At 54.2% G+C, this 17,321-nt stretch overlaps 2 protein-coding genes across 4 annotated transcripts in view; both read right to left on the bottom strand.

The window, feature by feature from the left end:
- ELL (elongation factor for RNA polymerase II) overlaps positions 1-5,713 on the bottom strand; it is a 59,291-nt gene extending 53,578 nt beyond the window's left edge. The window contains exon 1 of the mRNA XM_019641975.1: positions 5,532-5,713. Coding sequence (XP_019497520.1) covers positions 5,532-5,666 — 135 coding nt within the window. The 5' untranslated portion in view covers positions 5,667-5,713. The remainder of the gene's footprint in view (positions 1-5,531) is intronic.
- Positions 5,714-8,950: 3,237 nt separating this feature from the next.
- Positions 8,951-16,774, bottom strand: FKBP8 (FKBP prolyl isomerase 8). Of its 3 annotated transcripts, none has more exons than XM_019642080.1 (9): positions 16,764-16,774; positions 15,203-15,540; positions 13,487-13,656; positions 13,266-13,354; positions 12,799-13,019; positions 12,074-12,246; positions 10,241-10,318; positions 9,611-9,742; positions 8,951-9,482 (listed from the first exon to the last, which is right to left on the bottom strand). In XM_019642080.1, exons 2-9 carry the CDS (start codon positions 15,513-15,515, stop codon positions 9,396-9,398), a joined length of 1,263 nt encoding a protein of 420 aa, XP_019497625.1. In that variant the 5' UTR covers positions 15,516-15,540; positions 16,764-16,774; the 3' UTR covers positions 8,951-9,395. The 3 variants fall into 3 exon arrangements, with proteins under 3 accessions (XP_019497625.1, XP_019497624.1, XP_019497623.1); XM_019642079.1 differs by lacking the exon at positions 16,764-16,774 and adding an exon at positions 16,710-16,718; XM_019642078.1 differs by lacking the exon at positions 16,764-16,774 and having other exon boundaries at positions 12,799-13,016.
- Positions 16,775-17,321: the final 547 nt, after the last annotated feature.

Genomic DNA, 17,321 nt, shown 5'->3' on the forward strand with positions numbered 1-17,321 from the left:
GGCTCTGCACACCCAGGAACCCCTGGATCAGTGCAGCGCTGGATGAACAGCAACCTGTCAGGGTCCACACTGCAGAGACCCAGCCACTAAAAAGTGAAGCTTACCATTGTGGTCAAAAACTGAGCTTACACAATATCAGGAAAGAAATGAGACCTAAGATTATACAAGGACACCACTGTGATAACACTGTGGCCAGATGTAAGACAAAGGCAGGTGCTGAGCGGCCAACAGTAGCCGTGGGAACAGGGAGTTGCTACTTTTAGGTATTTTGCCAGCTTTCTACACTGAGCTACATACTGCTTTTATAGTAACAATTAATAAACTTTTCACACATGTCGCTTTTAAATGGGGGTTCGGTGACCCCATGAACTTCAGAAACATGCAAAACTCCTTCCCTTCCAGAGGAGCTGTGGCGAGTCACAAATGTGCCCCATGACCAAGTGATGCAGCCGTGGCCAGGGAGGAACCCAGCCCAAAGATATAATTAGCATCAGACTCCGTGCAGCCACTTGGTGTGGGGACAGGAGGGCTCTCCTCTGGATGGTTTGTGGACACCAGCTTTTTTGTTAAAAAATAAAGTGACAGAACAACCATATGATATGATTGTCTGTGTCACTCACTGCAATACAGGTCAGGGGTCATTTGGAGGGCTTGTTCTCAAAAGTGTCCCTCTGGGCTCTGGAGTGACCAGGGAGTGGTCACATATCACTGGAGATGAGATCTCAGACTATGCAACTCACAGACCAAGGAGAAAGTCATAAAAACAGGGAGCGAGGCCCTGAAAACAAAGGAATGGGGAAGGCCAAACCCTGAAGGTACAACATGGACTGCCAGCTGGGCCCTGCCAGGCGGTGAGGCAGGGCTCCTGTCATGGAGAAGTAGATTCCCAAAACAGGGTCTGCTCTGACCCAGAGCCACACAGAACGGCAGAAGTGGCCTTGTTTTTCAAGGACTCCCCAGAGATGTCACAATCGCTGTGTGATGTCAAAACTGCCTCAAGGGTGATGAACTCTGACCTTGCAGATGAGTCAACAGAGAATGGGTTTCTGTGAGCAGCCTGATGTTTACACACAATCACCGTGGAGAAAGGCATGCAACCGAAAGGAAGGCTAAAGGGTCACAGCGGCAGGCAGGACCCTCACACAGCTTTGCAGCCTCCTGCAGAAACCATCAGCACTCACCCCTCGTCCCAGGGTGCTCACGGTCTCCAGCACCTATGAGACATGAGCCTTCTGGGAGGGACTCACTCCACCCAGACCCATCAAGTGCCCACCTTAAAACACACAAGCAAACTGAATACCTATGCCCTTGGGCAGGAAGCCACACTTCTGGCCCATGGGCTAGCCTGCTTGCCCCGCCATCAGGCCCAGCACAGGCTTTTAGAAGGGGTATTCAGTTGAATCTGATGCCAGCTGGGAGATTCCTTCGAGTGACTCGATCTCCCAGTCTCCAACCCATTTCCTCATCTGAGAAATGGATACAGCTCCACCCCAGGGCTGACAGGGGACCAGATGAAAAGAAGTGCGCAGCTCGGGCCAGCGCTGGCATGCGGGCATCGATCCACAGTTGGTGGTTACTGTCATCTTTAGGCTTTCTTGGGGGAGGAGACACAGTACAGATACAGTCAATCACCAACGCTCACAGGAGCCTGAAACACTGGCATTTTAACTAGGACTCCAGATCACAATGTGACTCCCTTTCATAGCTGTGTCCCAATAGCTCAAGCTCCCTCCCAACTCAAGAGGCAGCCTGAGCCAGTAAGGGCAGTCCATGTGACCTCAGGCAGGTGACACTGCTCCTCAGAGCCTCAAGTGCCCCCAACACACAGTGGGAACAATAAGCTAGTTCTCCTGCCAAGGTTGTCAAGAGATGACACGTGCCTGGATGAAGGGTTTATAGGGGCCTAGGTCACAGCCAGGAGGGGCAACGACAGCTAGTCGTAAAGGTGGCCTGTCTATAAAGCAGAAATGGCTGGCAAGAAGCTGCTCTGCTTAGGGCCAAAGTGGGGCACGCCCCCCCAAAAGGGGAGACAAGCCCTACCTATGGGCTTGCTGTGGGAGGGGAACAGAGGCTAAATTAAGGCTCCTCCTGCTACCAGTGCCTGGGCTGACATCCACGCAGCCGCCCCCTGAGCAGCAGGCAAGCAGCCCCCAGCGTGGCTCCAGAACAGTCGTGGAGTATTCACTACAGGCCTCCTGCACCTCCTCTCCCGGCACACCCATCCCCAGGACACAGCCCTACAGCCACCCTCCACACCTTACTGGGCCACCCTCCTGCCCCGACAGCCTCCCCAACCCCTCATGTCTCAGGCCTGTGTACCCAGCATACCTGGACCCCTCACTTGGCGGACCTCAGCTCTGGCATCTCCTGGAAGCACCTCTTTCAACCAGCACCCTTTCACGTTGCCTGTCCCACACTATCAGGTTGCCCATTTTATTTCCTTCCTGACACTGACCGCTAAACAAGTTCTTCATGTTGATTTCTGTGCCACTCTGTTCATTATCTGTCTCCTGCCTCTAGAATGTCAGCTCGTGACACTAGAGGCCTGCCTCGGTAACTTGTGAATGTCCTGCTCCTGAGCAGTGGCCCTACATAGACCAAGTGTTCAGTCAGATTCAGGCAGACACAGGAGCCCAGGCTCTCTGACTCCACCGGCTCCGCTCTAACCTCTAGGCAGGGACTCGCTTTCAGTAGAGGTGCCAAGGGCACAGGAGGGGTCAGCGCTGTGCTGAGGGGCACACATGTGCCAACAGAAGGAGGATCTGGAGCTCAGAGAGGGTCAGGCACTGGGATCCTCACAGCTGTAAGGAGAAGGATCCAGACTGGCAAGAGTCAGGCACTGGCCCAAGGCTTCACGCAGGTAGAACTGAAATTCAAATCCAGATGGGCTCCAATCCCCAGGCTTCTTAGGACCCTCCCTGGGCCCTCAATTCTTTATGAACAACAATATTCTCCTCTCCACCAAGGAGTTTATAACCCAGGAGAGGAAAAGGTCACCCAGCAACAGAGCTCATCAAATCCAATGATGAAACACCCATGTGGTCAAGGCAGGTGCCCCTGGGAGGGTCGAGGGGTATTTCTCTGAGCAGACAAGTGAGGCTATCTTGGAAGGATGGGTTATGTCTTCTCTCCCGAAGTAACCCAGCAAAAAAAGGAGATCCACAGGACTCCCTCAGGACTCGCTAGAGTTTTTATATTCAAGGAAAAACTGCACAGAGCCCAAGTCTGGACAGCTGGCAACTGCATGTATTACCACACCTTCACCTTCCACCACATTCCAGGCAGGCCACCAGTTCTGCACAAAGTCAGCTCAGATTTTAGGTCCCTCTGGAGAGAGAAACCCTGGGGACTTCTATGGGAGTTGCTCCAATAGCTAGGATGACAGGAAGCTCCTCTCCAGTCCTCTACCACATCTGAATCCATACAAGCCTTTTCCCAATTAAAGTAAAAATAAAAAGCCTCTCCCCAAGTTGCCATTGGCAAACCATATAACCGCAGTGCGAGAAAAAAGAAAACGCTAGATGCTATTGACAGCACTTTTTGCACCTGAGGTTTGTTAATGACCAATACTCTGCTCTGGTCACACAAATGAGTTCTACAAGTTGCCTTCCCCATGCCCAGCACCCAAAAGTACCAAGCACACCCGAGCTGCCCTTGTATCAGCCCAATCCACTACACTGCCCAACGGGTATGGTTAAATACAAAAATTGCCAAGTCACTTAAATTACCAGACAGCTTCTGAGAAAAACACAACTTTGGGTCACCCCAAATTTTAGCCCAGCCAGCCAAGTTGGTCTGGATGGCTTGGAGAAATTCTTCAAGGGAGCCACTCCTCGTGTGTGACCAACAGCAACCTACACAACAGGGCTCACCTTGGGACCAGCCTGAGTCTGCAGTTACCTTCACCCTCACACAAGGAAGATCTAGCTTAGTTTGGGGATGTAACCAACACCCTAAATTAAAAATAGCAGCGTGACAGCATGAGGTGGACGCACAGGCGGGCCTTCCGGACGACTGGATCAAGTGAGGGCAGCAAGGCAGGGAAGGCGGAGCTCCTAACTCACAGTGACCAGGTATCAAGTTCACCTTATTTACATGACTCATGAGCTCTCCCCCAGCTGTCTCTAAGAAAATCTGCCTTCCTGCAGGACAAGTTAGAATCTCCATGAGAAAAAGACTAAGGGACAGAATTACACAAGGAAGGGAGGCTCAAGCCAGCCACTGTGCCCCAACCTACTCCCCTTCAGGAAGCGGTGCCTTAGCCTCATATTAGGGAATCCTTCTGACAAGGTGAGAACTTGCTCTTCTAGAAAAGATGAAGTCCCTTGCTATTACGGAGAAACTGAGACACCAGAACAAGAAGGAAATTGCCCAAAAAAGTGGAAAGAAACTTGGGAAGGGTGGGCACCGGGGAAGTGGTGGAAATGAACGGGGAAGAAATTCCCAGCTTAGCTAATGGTGTTGAACAAGTCTGGGGCAGGAAGAAAGCCACATTCCTTCCTAGTTAGTCTCTCTCCTCACCCGCCAGAGGCGCCCCCATCCCTGGTATACACACACACAAACACAGAGTGCGACCTCCCCAGCCACCTCTAACTATGAAGCCCTCACTTCCCAGGCAAGGAGAAAAAGAGATCCCAAACCACCTCCCCTCAGGACCTTACCACTGGGCACCTGCAACTTCTGTCCCAACACAGACGGAGGGCGCCATGACACAAACAGAAATGGGAAGAAGCAGATTTTTTGACAACGGCCCCAGATGTGCCCCAAAATCAGGACTCAAAGAAGGTGCAAAACAGCCTCTTCCCCATCCCCTGCCCGGGGCCAGGTGGCAGAACTGAAAGCCTTGAGCTTCCCTAGATGGGCCCAAATCGGCCCCTGAGAAGTTTGAGAGTCTGCATCCAGGTGCAGTAGTCAGAGCTCCCTCCCAAGTTGCCCACCATTGGCTCCTAGCCTGGGAAAGGCACCATGCCAGCGACCCCCTTACATGCACAGCTTCTTTTCCCCAAAACACCCCCACTCTCCTAAAGTGTCCAATGAGACAGGGTCACCTGGGGGGGAGGTGACAAACTCCCCTTGCTAAGAACCAAGACTAAATCCAACTCCAGGGTCCTCATTGGAAAAAGTCAAACACCGCTCCCCCATACACAAACGGAACAGGACCTCACAGGTACCCCGTCAGCGGTGCCCCACTGACCCACCCTGCCAGGTAACCAGGCGGAGAAGCCCCAAGTCCCCCAATCCCCTGCCCCCGACCAGGAGAACAGAGCAGACGAGTTCCTGCCCAAGTGCCGAGTGGGCCGGGAAAGGCCCCAGACGACCCCCGGACCAAGCGCGCGAGTTCGAGCCCCGGGCCACACGCCAGTGTCACCTCCCAGCGCCGATAATGAACGTGGTGCCCCGCCGGCTCAGGGACCCGCGAGCATCCCGGACGCTAGACCCCGCGCCCCCAGGCCAGGACGCCAGGCGAGGGGCGCGCGAGGCCGGCCTGCTCCCAGACGTCCCTGATCGCGCTCCGGGTCCACGCTACTTACCTGGCTGGCGCGATAGCTCTCAAAGGCTCTCAGAGCACTGTCGGTGAGCTTCACGTGGAACACAGACACTTTGCTGCCGTCGCTCACCCTCCCGCAGGACAGCCCGTAGCTCCGACCCTCCTTCAGCGCCGCCATCTTGCGACCATCGCTCCCCGCCCCCCCTTCCTGGCTCCAGGGCCAGCGCGCCGGCCACGCCCCACCCCGCCGCCCGCTGACGTGCTTCATTATTCATGACTGCTGGCCACGCCCCCTCCCGAGAGGCCTCCAGTCAACGTCGCACGGCCCGCCGACGTGCTGCATTATTTATGAGACGCGGCTGGCCACAACCTCTCCGGATCCTACGACGCCCAGTTGACACCATAGGACCTGCCGACGTGCTGCATTATTCATAATACGTGCCTAGTCACGCCCCCTGCACGCCCCCTGCGGGCCGGGCGGGCTCTCAGTCACCGCCTGGGCATCCCGCATATTCAAGCCAATCCTGGACTTCCGCTTCCCGGACTCCGCCCCGACACGCGCACCCCTCCAGGCCCCCGCCCATGTAGGTATTATTCATGAGCCTGACGCAGCCAGGCGTATCGAAGTCCCGCCCCACCGGGCGCTGATGTGATGTATTATTTATGAGGTCTCACCAAGCCTTCAGCCTTTGGCTTCAGTTAAGAGCCGCAGTGTGGGCGTGGAGGGGCCTGGCCAACGCAAAACACGTGGAGTACAGCCGAGACGCTGTTCGGGTGAGTGGGCGTGGTTATGCAAACATGCGCATTGGACGCTGGGTTGGACTGGTGGGCAGATGTGATTCTCCCCATCTGGGGTTTTTAGAGGATTGAGGGGCAGATTACCTTTGTTTATAAGAGTTGACTTTTAACAGAATAAAATCCTACATCACCATGGGCACTGAGGGATGGTGGTTGTCCGGATCCCCCATTAAAAAAATTTTTTTTATGTTGTAAAATTAACCTGTTTAGTGTAAAATTAAGTGGCATTTACCTTATTTCCCCATGTATAACACGCTCCCATGTGTAAGATGCATCTTAATTTTGGGGCCCGAAATTTGAAAAAAATGTATCACATAAAATTATTGAACTCAAGTTTTTGGTTGTTTTTTAAGATTTTATTGGGGAATTGGGGGAGGGGAACAGACAAGTTGCTGTCCTTTTGTTCTTCAGTCTAGTTGTGGAGGACGTCGCTTCACTGGCCCATGTTGGTATTATCATTGCGCTCTTCCCAGGTGAGGCAGATCGGTCGCAGGCCTCTGGACTGCCGCTCACAGCGGCTCTTGGCAGCTCATACCAGCTACCAGCCGCTCACGCTGGCTGCCGGGCCACACACGGTAGCTTATGGCAGCCCACTGCAGCAGGGGCTGCAGCCTATGCCATCGCCAGCGACTCACGGCAGCCCAGCTCCAGGTCGAACTGTTATTCACCATCTTAGCTGTAGAGGGCAGTGTCACTGGCCCTCATGTGGGATCCGAACCGGGGCCCTGCTGCTCAGAACTGGCGTCCCAAGCCAATTCTTAACCAACGTGCCACTCGGCCGGCCCTGAACTCAAGTTTTATTCATCATAAAATTCATACAACTCCTCATTACTGTCAAAACCCCCAACCATAGCCAGTCTTGGATTGTTTTCTCAGTTGGAGGAGGACCAAACTTATGTTCAGCTGCACGATTTCCATTCACTTTTGCAAACTAAATCACTTTTAACTTGAATTCAGCACTGTACAGAAATCTTTTGAGCTATTTCTGGGCAGAACATGGCAAAATGTAACCTAATATACCGGTAACAAGTGCGAAACAATGAGCACAAAGACAAGCGCGAAAAAGTGGGAAATGCAAGTAAAAAAATCTACAACCACTGTATAAGACGCGCCATTTTTAGACCCCAAATTTTTCAAAAAAGGGTGCGTCTCATACATGGGGAAATACGGTAATACATTCACAATGCTATGAAGCCACTATCTAGTTCCACATTTTTATCACCACAAGAGGAAACCCTACTCCTCTTTCTGCTGCCCCTGGCAATCACTAACCTACTTTCTGTGCCTATGGATTTGCTAATTCTAGACATTTCACTATCAATGGAATCATACAACACGTGATCTTGTGTGTCTGGCTTCTTTCACTCAACATGTTTTCAAGGTTCATTCACATTGTAGCATGTTAGTGCTTAATTCCTTTTTATGGCCGAGTAATATTCCATTGTATGGACTGACCATATTTTGTTTATCATCCATTGATGGACATTTAGGTTGTTTCCACTTTTTCACTATTATGAATAGAGCTGGTGTGAACATTCATGTACAAGTTTTTGTGTGGATGGATGTTTTCCCTTCTCTTGGGTCTATACCTAGGAGTGAAATTGCTAGGTTATATGGTAATTCTATGTTTAACCTTTCAAGGAACTGCCAGGCTGTTTTCCACAGAAATTATGCCATTTTATCAAGCTCTCATTGTACAGGTGGGGAACTGAGGTGGAAGAACACTGCTGGCTTGCCCAGGCAAGATCCTCCTGGACTCGTGGGCCTCCTGACCTGTGGAAAGTTCTTAAGTCATTTTCTTTCTCCCTTTAATCTAATTACAGACTGTGGTCATAGGATGAATTTTGATGGATGAGAGGAAGGTGAAGTTCAGGGACTTTCTATGTCTCTGCCCAGGTAATCTCATTAGTTCTGTCCCACCACTGTCAGGTCAGCACTACCATCTATTTACATGCCCTTCCCCTCCAACCATGAACTGCTCAGTGCCTGCCACCCACGGTGGATACAGTGGTTTGGACTCATCTGCCAGATGACGAAACTGAGGCTTGAGAAGTTAAGAGAATCAGAAACACTGCAACCATGGGCTTCACTGCTTGGTAACAAGTATTTGTCCACTTTATACTCAACGTCCAAGTGGCTCCCAACAGGACCCCAGGAACAATAAAGGAAGAATCACCAGGCATTGACATGCTCTTTTCAAAAGTCTCTAAGAACTAGGTCACCTAAGAAATTGTAAGCTAGTTCATCACCTTGGGGTGGCCCCTCCGCACATCCTCCACCTTGCAAACTCACTGCAGGAGCTCTAGCCTTTGCACTGGCTATACTGCTGCTGCCCAGACATGGGGCTGTCAGCTAACTGCATAGCCAGACCCCTGCAATTGTTGGTCTCAGCGAAGCCCCCAATTAGGCCCCATCAGGGTCCCCATTTTCAGAAAACAGAAACAAGAGAGGCTGGGGTAACAGGTAGTTACCCCAACTCTTAAGGAGTGTGAACTCCTTAAGAGTTCACAGCTGAGTGAGCAGGGCACATCACCCCACTTGTCCAGGGCTGTTTCCCTCTTTGTAACCAGGGTCTGCTGCAGCCCAAGTGGAGACACCCCACCCTGCCCTCTGCTCCAGCCTAGCCCCAAGTGGCGGTGAAAGAAGACTCCGGAGCCAGCAGAATGCGGGGTGGGAGGCTTTATTTCACTTGGGAGGGAGGAGCGGGGGGAGAGAGCCTGGACAGAGGTGCAGCAGGCTGGGCAGGAGGGGTTGGCACTTGGACAGGGAATGGATGGGGTAAGAGCTGCCCCCAGGCCTGTTGGGCAGGAGAAACTGAGGCTGGCCCCTGTTGAGACCTAACCCAGGGAGATGGGGGTGGGAATTGGGTCTGGAGGAATGAGGGCCCCCTCCCTTCAGGCTGGATGTGGGGCCCAGGCCCTGCCTCACTTTCCTCCTATAGGGCCTCAGTCCCTCCTGCTCACTGGGCCATGTGACCCCTAAACCTCGCTGTCCCCGCCCCACAGGAGGGGGCTAGGCCAGAGAGGGCAGTGGACAAGGGGCCTAGGAAAGTTAGGGAGCTCAGGGTGGGGTCCATGGTGCTCAGAAGGGGTGGCGGCCACCTGGGTGATCAGTTCCTGGCAGCGATGACCACAGAGAGAGCCACGCCCCCCAGGGCAACAGCAGTCGCCCCAAACAGCCACTTCCATGGTATGGACTGTGGATAAAGGGAGAAGGGGAGGAGACTGGAGGGCAATCAAGACTGATGTCTTGGGCCTCAGATACCAACACAGTTTACACAGGCCCCTCCTCCGGGAACCTCCCTGCCCACCAGCCCCAGCTCACCCAGGCACCCTTGCCAGGACACTTGGCAGGTAGCCGGCTGGGGTTGCCCAGCATTTTCCGGTACAGGGCAGTCTCCGTGCTCCGCTGGGCCGCATGCTTCTTCACCAGCTTCGAGAGCTCTGCATGGATCGTCTGGGAGAGGTGGGCAGCATTTGGGCTAAGAGCAGCAGCCAACATGACCTGCCATCGCTGGTGCTCTGCCTTTCTGGCGCCCTGGGTCACTTTGGGGCTGAAAGCACTGGGACACGGGGATTCTCTCTGCCCCTCTCTGGGCATCAGCAAAGTGGGGGCTGCCATCTCCATCCCTCTAGGGAGACTGTGGATGGGGTAGAGCACAAGATGGCCAAGAGAGGAAGGTTCTAGGAAGAAAACTGAGGATACTGGCACTGGCCAAGTTGGTGGTGCCCTTGGCTTCTGGGACCACTGGTTGGGGGTGAGCTCAGACCACCGATGCAGGGATCATGAGTATCTCAGCAAGCTGGCTGGGACCCGTCAGCCACCCACCCCCTGACATTGCTCAGGTAGAAACACCACAGGGAAAGCCACAAGAGAGACAAGGAGCAAATGATAGAAGGGACTTCCCAAACAGGCCAGTAGGGCAAGTCCCCAGGGTACCCCAGTTCCGCTCACCTTGTTGGAAGGTTCTAGCTTCAGGGCCGCCCTCAGGATGGGGATGGCCTCACTGTACTCGCCTTGCTGGGCCAGTACCTATGGGAGGAAGTATATGGCATCACTCTGGACCCATATTGGGCCATGCTTTCATAAAACCCACTCCTGCCAGGCTCCTAGCCACCCTGAGAGTCCCAAATATATCTCAAGCAATAGTTCCAGGGGTTCAGCCACCCCATGATGCTCTCCTCAGCCCTCAAACTCCATGAGCACCTCACTGGGTTCAGTGTTGTCCCCCCAATCTGCTCTTCCTTCCCTGAGTGTCTGTCTCAGCCTGTGCAGGAGATCTGGATGCCCAACTCACCTCCTCCTCCCTCGCCACCTTAACTGGATATTTCCAAAGCTCTGGTCACAGTGAATAACTCAGAGTTAGCATGTGTCTCAAGCAAACCAATGAGATACAGCCTGAAATATGCTGGTGCCATGGGGGGACCAGTTGCTAATGGGGGAGGATGGAAGCCTGGAGCTTTTCAGGGGCAGGGGAGAACATCTTGGTCACTCCCAAGAGAGGAGCCTGCCTGAGAGAGAGAGAGAGACCAACAGCAGACAGACACAGCATTCCCACAACATTGCTAATGCCTGGATCCAGCCCTGCCTGAAACCAGAAACCCAGGACTTGACAGTGCCACAAACCATCAATCCCTCCTTTTGCTTGAATCTGTTTGAGTGGGTTTCTGTGACCTTCAAGCAGCAGATCTAAACATGTGTGAGCTACACAAGCAGGCAGTCCCACAGCCCCCAAAAGGATTACAAACCCTTGAAAAATAGGGATGGCATTGTCTTCCTCCCCACATTTCTATGCAGAACTTTATACACAGCAAGTGCTTTAAAAATGCTGGCTAGAGCGAGGCCCTACTCAAGCCTCTTACAAACACACTAGGTGACCCAGCACCTACTTGCACCTCAGTTTTCTCAGTTTACTGCTAAAACGTACTGAGAGTCTCCCCATTCCACCCCATCCAGGGTTGCTGTGAGAATAAACAGATGTGGGCAAAAGCAATGAAGGTCAAGTCCATGCAGGACAAATTCTCCCGTATGTTTCACCAGCACTTACTGAGCACCTACTGCGTGTGTGTCCCTCTTTGCAGGGTTAAGAGATTTAGCAGTGAGTAAGACAGACAAAATCCCCACCACCCAGCAGAGTAGATAGACAAGAGGCTTAATACTTCCATGTGATGGTGATGACATGGGAAATATAAACAAGGCAGGGGTCAGGGTGGGAGCAGCAGGAAGGGCTTCTCAAGGAGACATCAAAGACCTAAAGAAGGCGGGGAAAGAACCTATGGGAATACCTGGGGTATCAATGTCTCAGGCAGAAAGTATACCCTATGCAAAGGCACCAGGGTGGGAGAGATCTGACCTGGACAGCAAGCAGTGAGGAGGCTGGGCATGATGGAGAAGCAAGAGGTAAGGTAAAAGGTGATGGCAGGAGGAAGAAGATCAGATGGCTCAAAGCCCCAAGGGCTGCAATAAAGACTCAACTTTTGTTCTGCGGGAGATAACAGCCATGAAGGATTATATGTAAGGAGCAGTCACCATTGGGCCACAGGGCAGTGCGTGGGAACCTAAGGCTTGGGGTTCACATCTGGCCTCAGTTAATGAATTGCTGTGACTCAAGTCACATCTCTGAACTTGTCTGGGCCTCAATTTCCCCATCTATACCCCCGAGAGCTTAGTTGGCTGACGCCTATGCCCTTTTCAAATCCTGGGTTCAGGACCAGTCCCACTGCTCTGGGCTAGGGGTGCCAGCCTGGCCACCCATGCGTGGCCTGCCCGCCCCTGGCCAAGGCCCACCTTGCCCTTGCGGAAGAGCGCCTTGATGTTGTCAGGCTGGTGCTCGAGCACAAGGCTACAGGAGCGCAGCGCAGCCCGGTAGTGGTCCAGCTTCAGCTGTGAGGCCGCCAGGTTATTCAGACACTTCACCTTCAGCTGCAGGAGCTGCTCCTCCTCCTCAAATGTCATGTCCACTGTGGGGGACAGTGTTCAACCTCAGCAGCAGTTTCCATGCCACCAGCACCCCACAACTGCCCGCCCACTACGTCACCCAGGCCAAGGCCCATCCCTCTGCACCTGGTAGAAGAGGAGCCTGGGGAGGTGTCTCTAATGGAGTATTCTGGCTAAGGGAGGCGGGGGCTGCTGCTGCTCAGGGGACCTCAGACCTCTCTGGCCTCAGTTTCCCTATTTCTAACACAGGCCAAGACCACACTGTCCTCAAGAAATTCCCAAGGAGTCTACAAGACAGCCTAAGTAAAGCAGAAACTTAACCACAGGCACGTGGAGTGACACCATCTGCAGTCACTGCGCCCCCACATCTATGTGTATTCTGTAACATCCCATTGATCTGGAATCTACCGCAGGGCTGGAGTAGACCCTAGCCTCAAGGTTAGGGACGGCTGAACATCTACCCATATTCTGCAATATTCTAGAACATTCTGAGTCTAGGCCTTTTGTGGCTTGAGGTTTCTGGCACTAACAGACACCTTTGCAGGGTAGGTGGGGGGATTTGACAGGGAGGTCACCTTTGGCGCTGGAGGTGATGGCCTTGATGGCGAGGTCATAGGAGTTGGCAGCCAGCACGAAGTCAGCCCGTTGGTAGTGGGCATTGCCACACTCCCGCTTCCTGTTGGCCAGCGCCACACGTTCCTGCCCTGTGAGCATCTCCAAGTCAGGCCCGTCCACAGCTGTCTTCAGGGTCACCTCCAGGCACAGTGCCGCATGAGGGGGAATATACGGGCTCCTGCTGAGGGGTTGGCGGGGGGAGCACTCAAACCTGGCAGCCATGACAGGACCCCATATACACTAGACAGGCTCAGGAGCAGGCGGAAAAGGGCTCAAGTCCTGGAGCTGGCCCACTGTCACCTGCTCCTCGGTAAAATGCAAGAAAAGTGACTCTTGCCACCTTCGAGCTATGTGACTTGGAGAGTTATGTATCTACCTCCTCCCCACCCCAACAGGGCAATAATGCCCACTGGTTGCAGGTTCTTACCTGCCTTGGGGGCCATAGCAGTACTTGGAGTCAGCAGTGACCATAGCCGTCTCCCCCACGTCCATGAGGGGGACACTGAGATCCAGGGCCTGGGTGTGCGGGGTCATGACAGTCAGGTGGATTCAGGTACAGCGCCCTCACCCAGCCCACCCAGCCATCACCACACACCTCTCTCCATCAGGCCTCCACCCCACCCTGCCCCGCCCCCAACCCACTCCAACCTGGATGACGTCGCAGTCACCCAAGGTGAACACCAGCTCTGGCTCCTCCTGCACCCGTGTGCCGTTCTCCAGTGATGTCTGCAGCTGCACTGTGACCACCTGGCCCTTGGCTGGGCGGCTTGAGCCAGGTGGGCCTGGGACCAGTGTCTTCTTCCTCAACATCCCATTCCCTGCCAGGAACCAGGAACAAGAAACCTGTCACCGAGTGCCTCAGATGGGCACCTGCTCCCTGAGCCCCTTCCCTTAAACCCCTACCCCACCAGCTCTACATCCTGGGGGTAGCCCAGCACCAGGGCACAAGCTGAGCCTCAAACGGCTGCTCTGCCACTTACTGGGCAGGTGACCTCATACCTCTGGGCCTCAGAGTCCCAGGAGTCCATAGTATTCCACTGGTCTGGAATATACCATAAGTCTGAGTGGACCCTAGTCTAAAGATTAGGGATAGGGAAGTATCTATTCATATTCTGGAATATTCCAGAATGTTCCAAATTTCTGTGCTGCTCCCAAACTTGTACACATCCCCACAACCAGCCTGAGAACCATTGATCTAATGGATCCAGAGTACCCTGTGTCTTGAGGTTTCAGGGCACTAATGGTGGATGTGCTGTCAGAGTCACAACGAGGCACTGCCTCTCATGGGGGTATCTCTGGACAAATCACATCCCCTCTCAAGGCTTCAATTTCCTTGTCTAGAAGCCTGAATTCTGACCTCAGAACGCGGCTGGCTCTGAATATAAACAGACAAAGCCAGCCTCCTGCTCAGATGTGGAGCAGGGCAGTTCCTAGTATCAACAGAGAAAAGCTTCCCAGACTCTAGTATAGTCAAGGAGGCTGTGTGACCTTGGGCAAGTGCCCTCACCTCTCTGAGCCTGTTTCCCCATCTGTAAAATAGGAGTACAGTAGGAATTATATCACGGGGTTGTTGTGAGGATAAAGGAAGATGGTGCATAAGCCTGGCACAGAACCAGTGGGCAGTCAATATTACCTGGTGCTATTTTTAGTAGTAGTAACATTTTTATTAGCAGAAGTGACACTAATAACTGCTGGTTTATCAGAATCAGTATTATTGGATACTATCGCTTTAGTGTCAGCAAAAACGGTAGTAGTGGTAGTAATGATGACGTTTTACTATTATTCATGTGGACACTAGCATTATTTGGCATGTTAGATATCAGTACTAGTAGCAATATGTTTCTCTAGTTTCCAGAGTTGCTGTGATGTGGGGTTCATAGTGGGGACACATGTGTGGGTTCTCCAAGTTTCTTTCCTGCAGGACTTCTCTGAGCAATTAGAACACTAATGAATACTGTGAGCCAGACAGAAGAATGAACAAATTAGGATGTTCCCCAGACTTATATGAACTCAGGATACATTTTCCAGGGGATGGGTACCTGTTAGACAAATGCCGAGAAAAGAAGCAGTGGAGGTTGGGAGCTGCCAGTGCCTGGTGTGCTGGCTGTGTAGCCCTGGACGGGTGACTCAGCCTCTCTGAGCTGCTCTGTGTATGTGACAATGAAAGAGGTTCATACACATGAAATGTCTCAAGCAGTTGCCTGTGGCTGGCAATCACCGTGGTTACTACATGTTTTACTTCCAACCTATTTCACGTCAGAGATGGGGAAATGAGGCTCAGGGGAGAAGGCCTGGGCCAAGGTCACTCCAGAACTGGAGTTGTCCAAGTCCTGTGGGTCAACCCGAGCCACCCCTGCTCCTTACCCAGGATATCCAGCCACTCGTCCGGGGCCGGGGCAGGCTCGGGCTCAGGCTCCATGGCAGCCAGGAACTCTCGTGCCAGGGCCCCCGGCTGCTCGGTCTCCTCCAGTGAGGGCTGCCCCACATCCTCGAGTGGCGGCAGCTCACTCAGGTCCTCCTCCTCCTCCTCCTCCTCTTCCTCCTCCTCTTCTTCCTCCTCACCCTCTGCGTCTTCTACCCCATCCAGCACTTCGAAGTCCTCAAGTGGTGGGACCCCAGCAGGTGGAAGGGTGGCAGGCTCAGGGCCTGAGGCAGAGGGCTCAGCACAGGATGCCATGCTGCTGGGGGGACGGGAACTGGCCCTGGTGGGGGAAATGGATTGGGTTTGTAAAAACCACACCCAACCCCTCAAATCCTTCTGTGTATCTGCTCTCTGTGCAGTGGATCATTTGCTATGTGATTCAGGGGCTCCAGGCCTCAGTTTCCTCATCTGTACAGTGAGTAGAGCAACAACCCTGGCTTGTCCAGAGGATTTAAGGACCTGAGGATCAAGCCCAGGGCATCAGGCTCAAACAGTGCTAGCTATTATTAAGCTAATATTTAATCTTTATAAACACCCCAGGAAGTAGGAAACATCCCTCCCATATTTTGCAGAAAAGGAAATTGAGGCCCAGAGGGGCAAAGCCATTTGCCCAAGGTCACAGAGCAAGATAACTCGGGCAGGATTTGAACCCAGGGCTTTATCTGATTAAATTCCCAGAGGAGGTGCTGCAGTTTTTTTCAGGGGGACAGTCCGTAAGGTGTTGAGGGGCTATTTTTAGAGCTTAAGAGGAGAGTTAAGTCTTTACCAGAGCTCCCCACCTCCAGCTGCCCCTTCCCCTAAGGAGAGTCCCCTGCTAACTTCCCACCACCCAGAAACCCCAAGCCTTTTCCTTCTATACGCTGAACCTAAACCCCCGCCCCCCCCCCGCCCCCCACGGACCCATCCCCTCACCATACCAGTAATCCTGGCCCAAACCTTTCTCTGGGAGCCCTTTATCCTCTCCTCGGGTTTCCTGACCACCCTACCAAAATAGCCTTCTTTACAGGAGTGGTGGATATTCCCACCGCATTCTACAGCCTCTTCCTTGGGTCATCAAGGACTGCCTCCCCCGCCCCGCACTCTCCCAGACCCCAAGCTTGGGAAAGCGGGGGTGGGGGAGGAGGTAAGTAGAGCCGTCATTCTAACACACACAGCATCCCCCATCTCCTCCCTAACCCTCACTTGCCTGCTCCTTCCGGGATCGGGCCCCTTTTTCTGAGACCCACCTAGCCCCCACCCCCATAATCCCCTGCGCCCGCACAAATCGCCATACCCCCTCCCCCAACCACCACCCCCAGCATGGGCCAGCTGCCCCCACAGCCGCTCTGTCGCGGGGTAAACACCCCAATGTCGGACGCCCCCCTCCCGATCCCGTAACACCCTACGCTCTCCAAACATCCCCGGCCTGGGCCTGACCCTGGCCCTCCGTCAATCCCCCAACCCAAGCACCCAAAGTCCCACGTCTGTTTGACGCCACCAGTCAAGGGCCCCTACCCCCCGCACCCCTCGAGCGCCCCCGGCCCTGCACGTCTCTACCAGCAACAACCCCCTAGCACCCTTCGGCCCCCCAAGGCTCCCATCCCCGCCGCCTCCACCGGGCCGCGCCCCCTTGGGCACTTCGACCCCCCGCGCCCCCCGGCTCGCTTCCCCCGCGGCCCTTCGCCCCGCCCATCGGTCGCAGCCCGGCAGCGCCGGCCCCCGGACCGGCCTAGGCCCGAGCAGCGCCCCCGGCCGGCACAGCCCCCTCCCCGCCCCCAGACGCAGCCGTCGCGCCTCGGGAACCAGGCTCGGGCGCCCGGCCCCGCCCCCACCGTGCCGATTGGCAGCTGCCGTTGCAACTGCAGCGTTCATTGGCCCACGCGCACATCCGTCTCCAGCTCAGGCACCGCCCCCTTCCTGCTTGTATCCTCCGGGCGTTCTTAAAGGGGCAGAGGCTGCCCCGCGCCCAGACGCAGCCGTCGCGCCTCGGGAACCAGGCTCGGGCGCCCGGCCCCGCCCCCACCGTGCCGATTGGCAGCCGCCGTTGCAACTGCAGCGTTCATTGGTCCACGCGCACATCCG

This window comes from Hipposideros armiger, unplaced genomic scaffold (assembly GCF_001890085.2).
Source record: "Hipposideros armiger isolate ML-2016 unplaced genomic scaffold, ASM189008v1 scaffold_64, whole genome shotgun sequence".
Classification (NCBI taxonomy): Eukaryota; Metazoa; Chordata; class Mammalia; order Chiroptera; family Hipposideridae; genus Hipposideros; species Hipposideros armiger.

Coding starts and splice junctions, on each gene's coding strand:
- FKBP8 (XM_019642080.1), bottom strand. CDS start 15,515: ATGGCATCCTGTGCTGAGCCCTCTGCCTCAGGCCCTGAGCCTGCCACC. Junction 13,020..13,265: donor TGCTATGGCCCCCAAGGCAG/GTAAGAACCTGC, acceptor CCAACCCCTCAG/CAGGAGCCCGTATATTCCCC. Junction 12,247..12,798: donor CATCACCTCCAGCGCCAAAG/GTGACCTCCCTG, acceptor TGTCCCCCACAG/TGGACATGACATTTGAGGAG.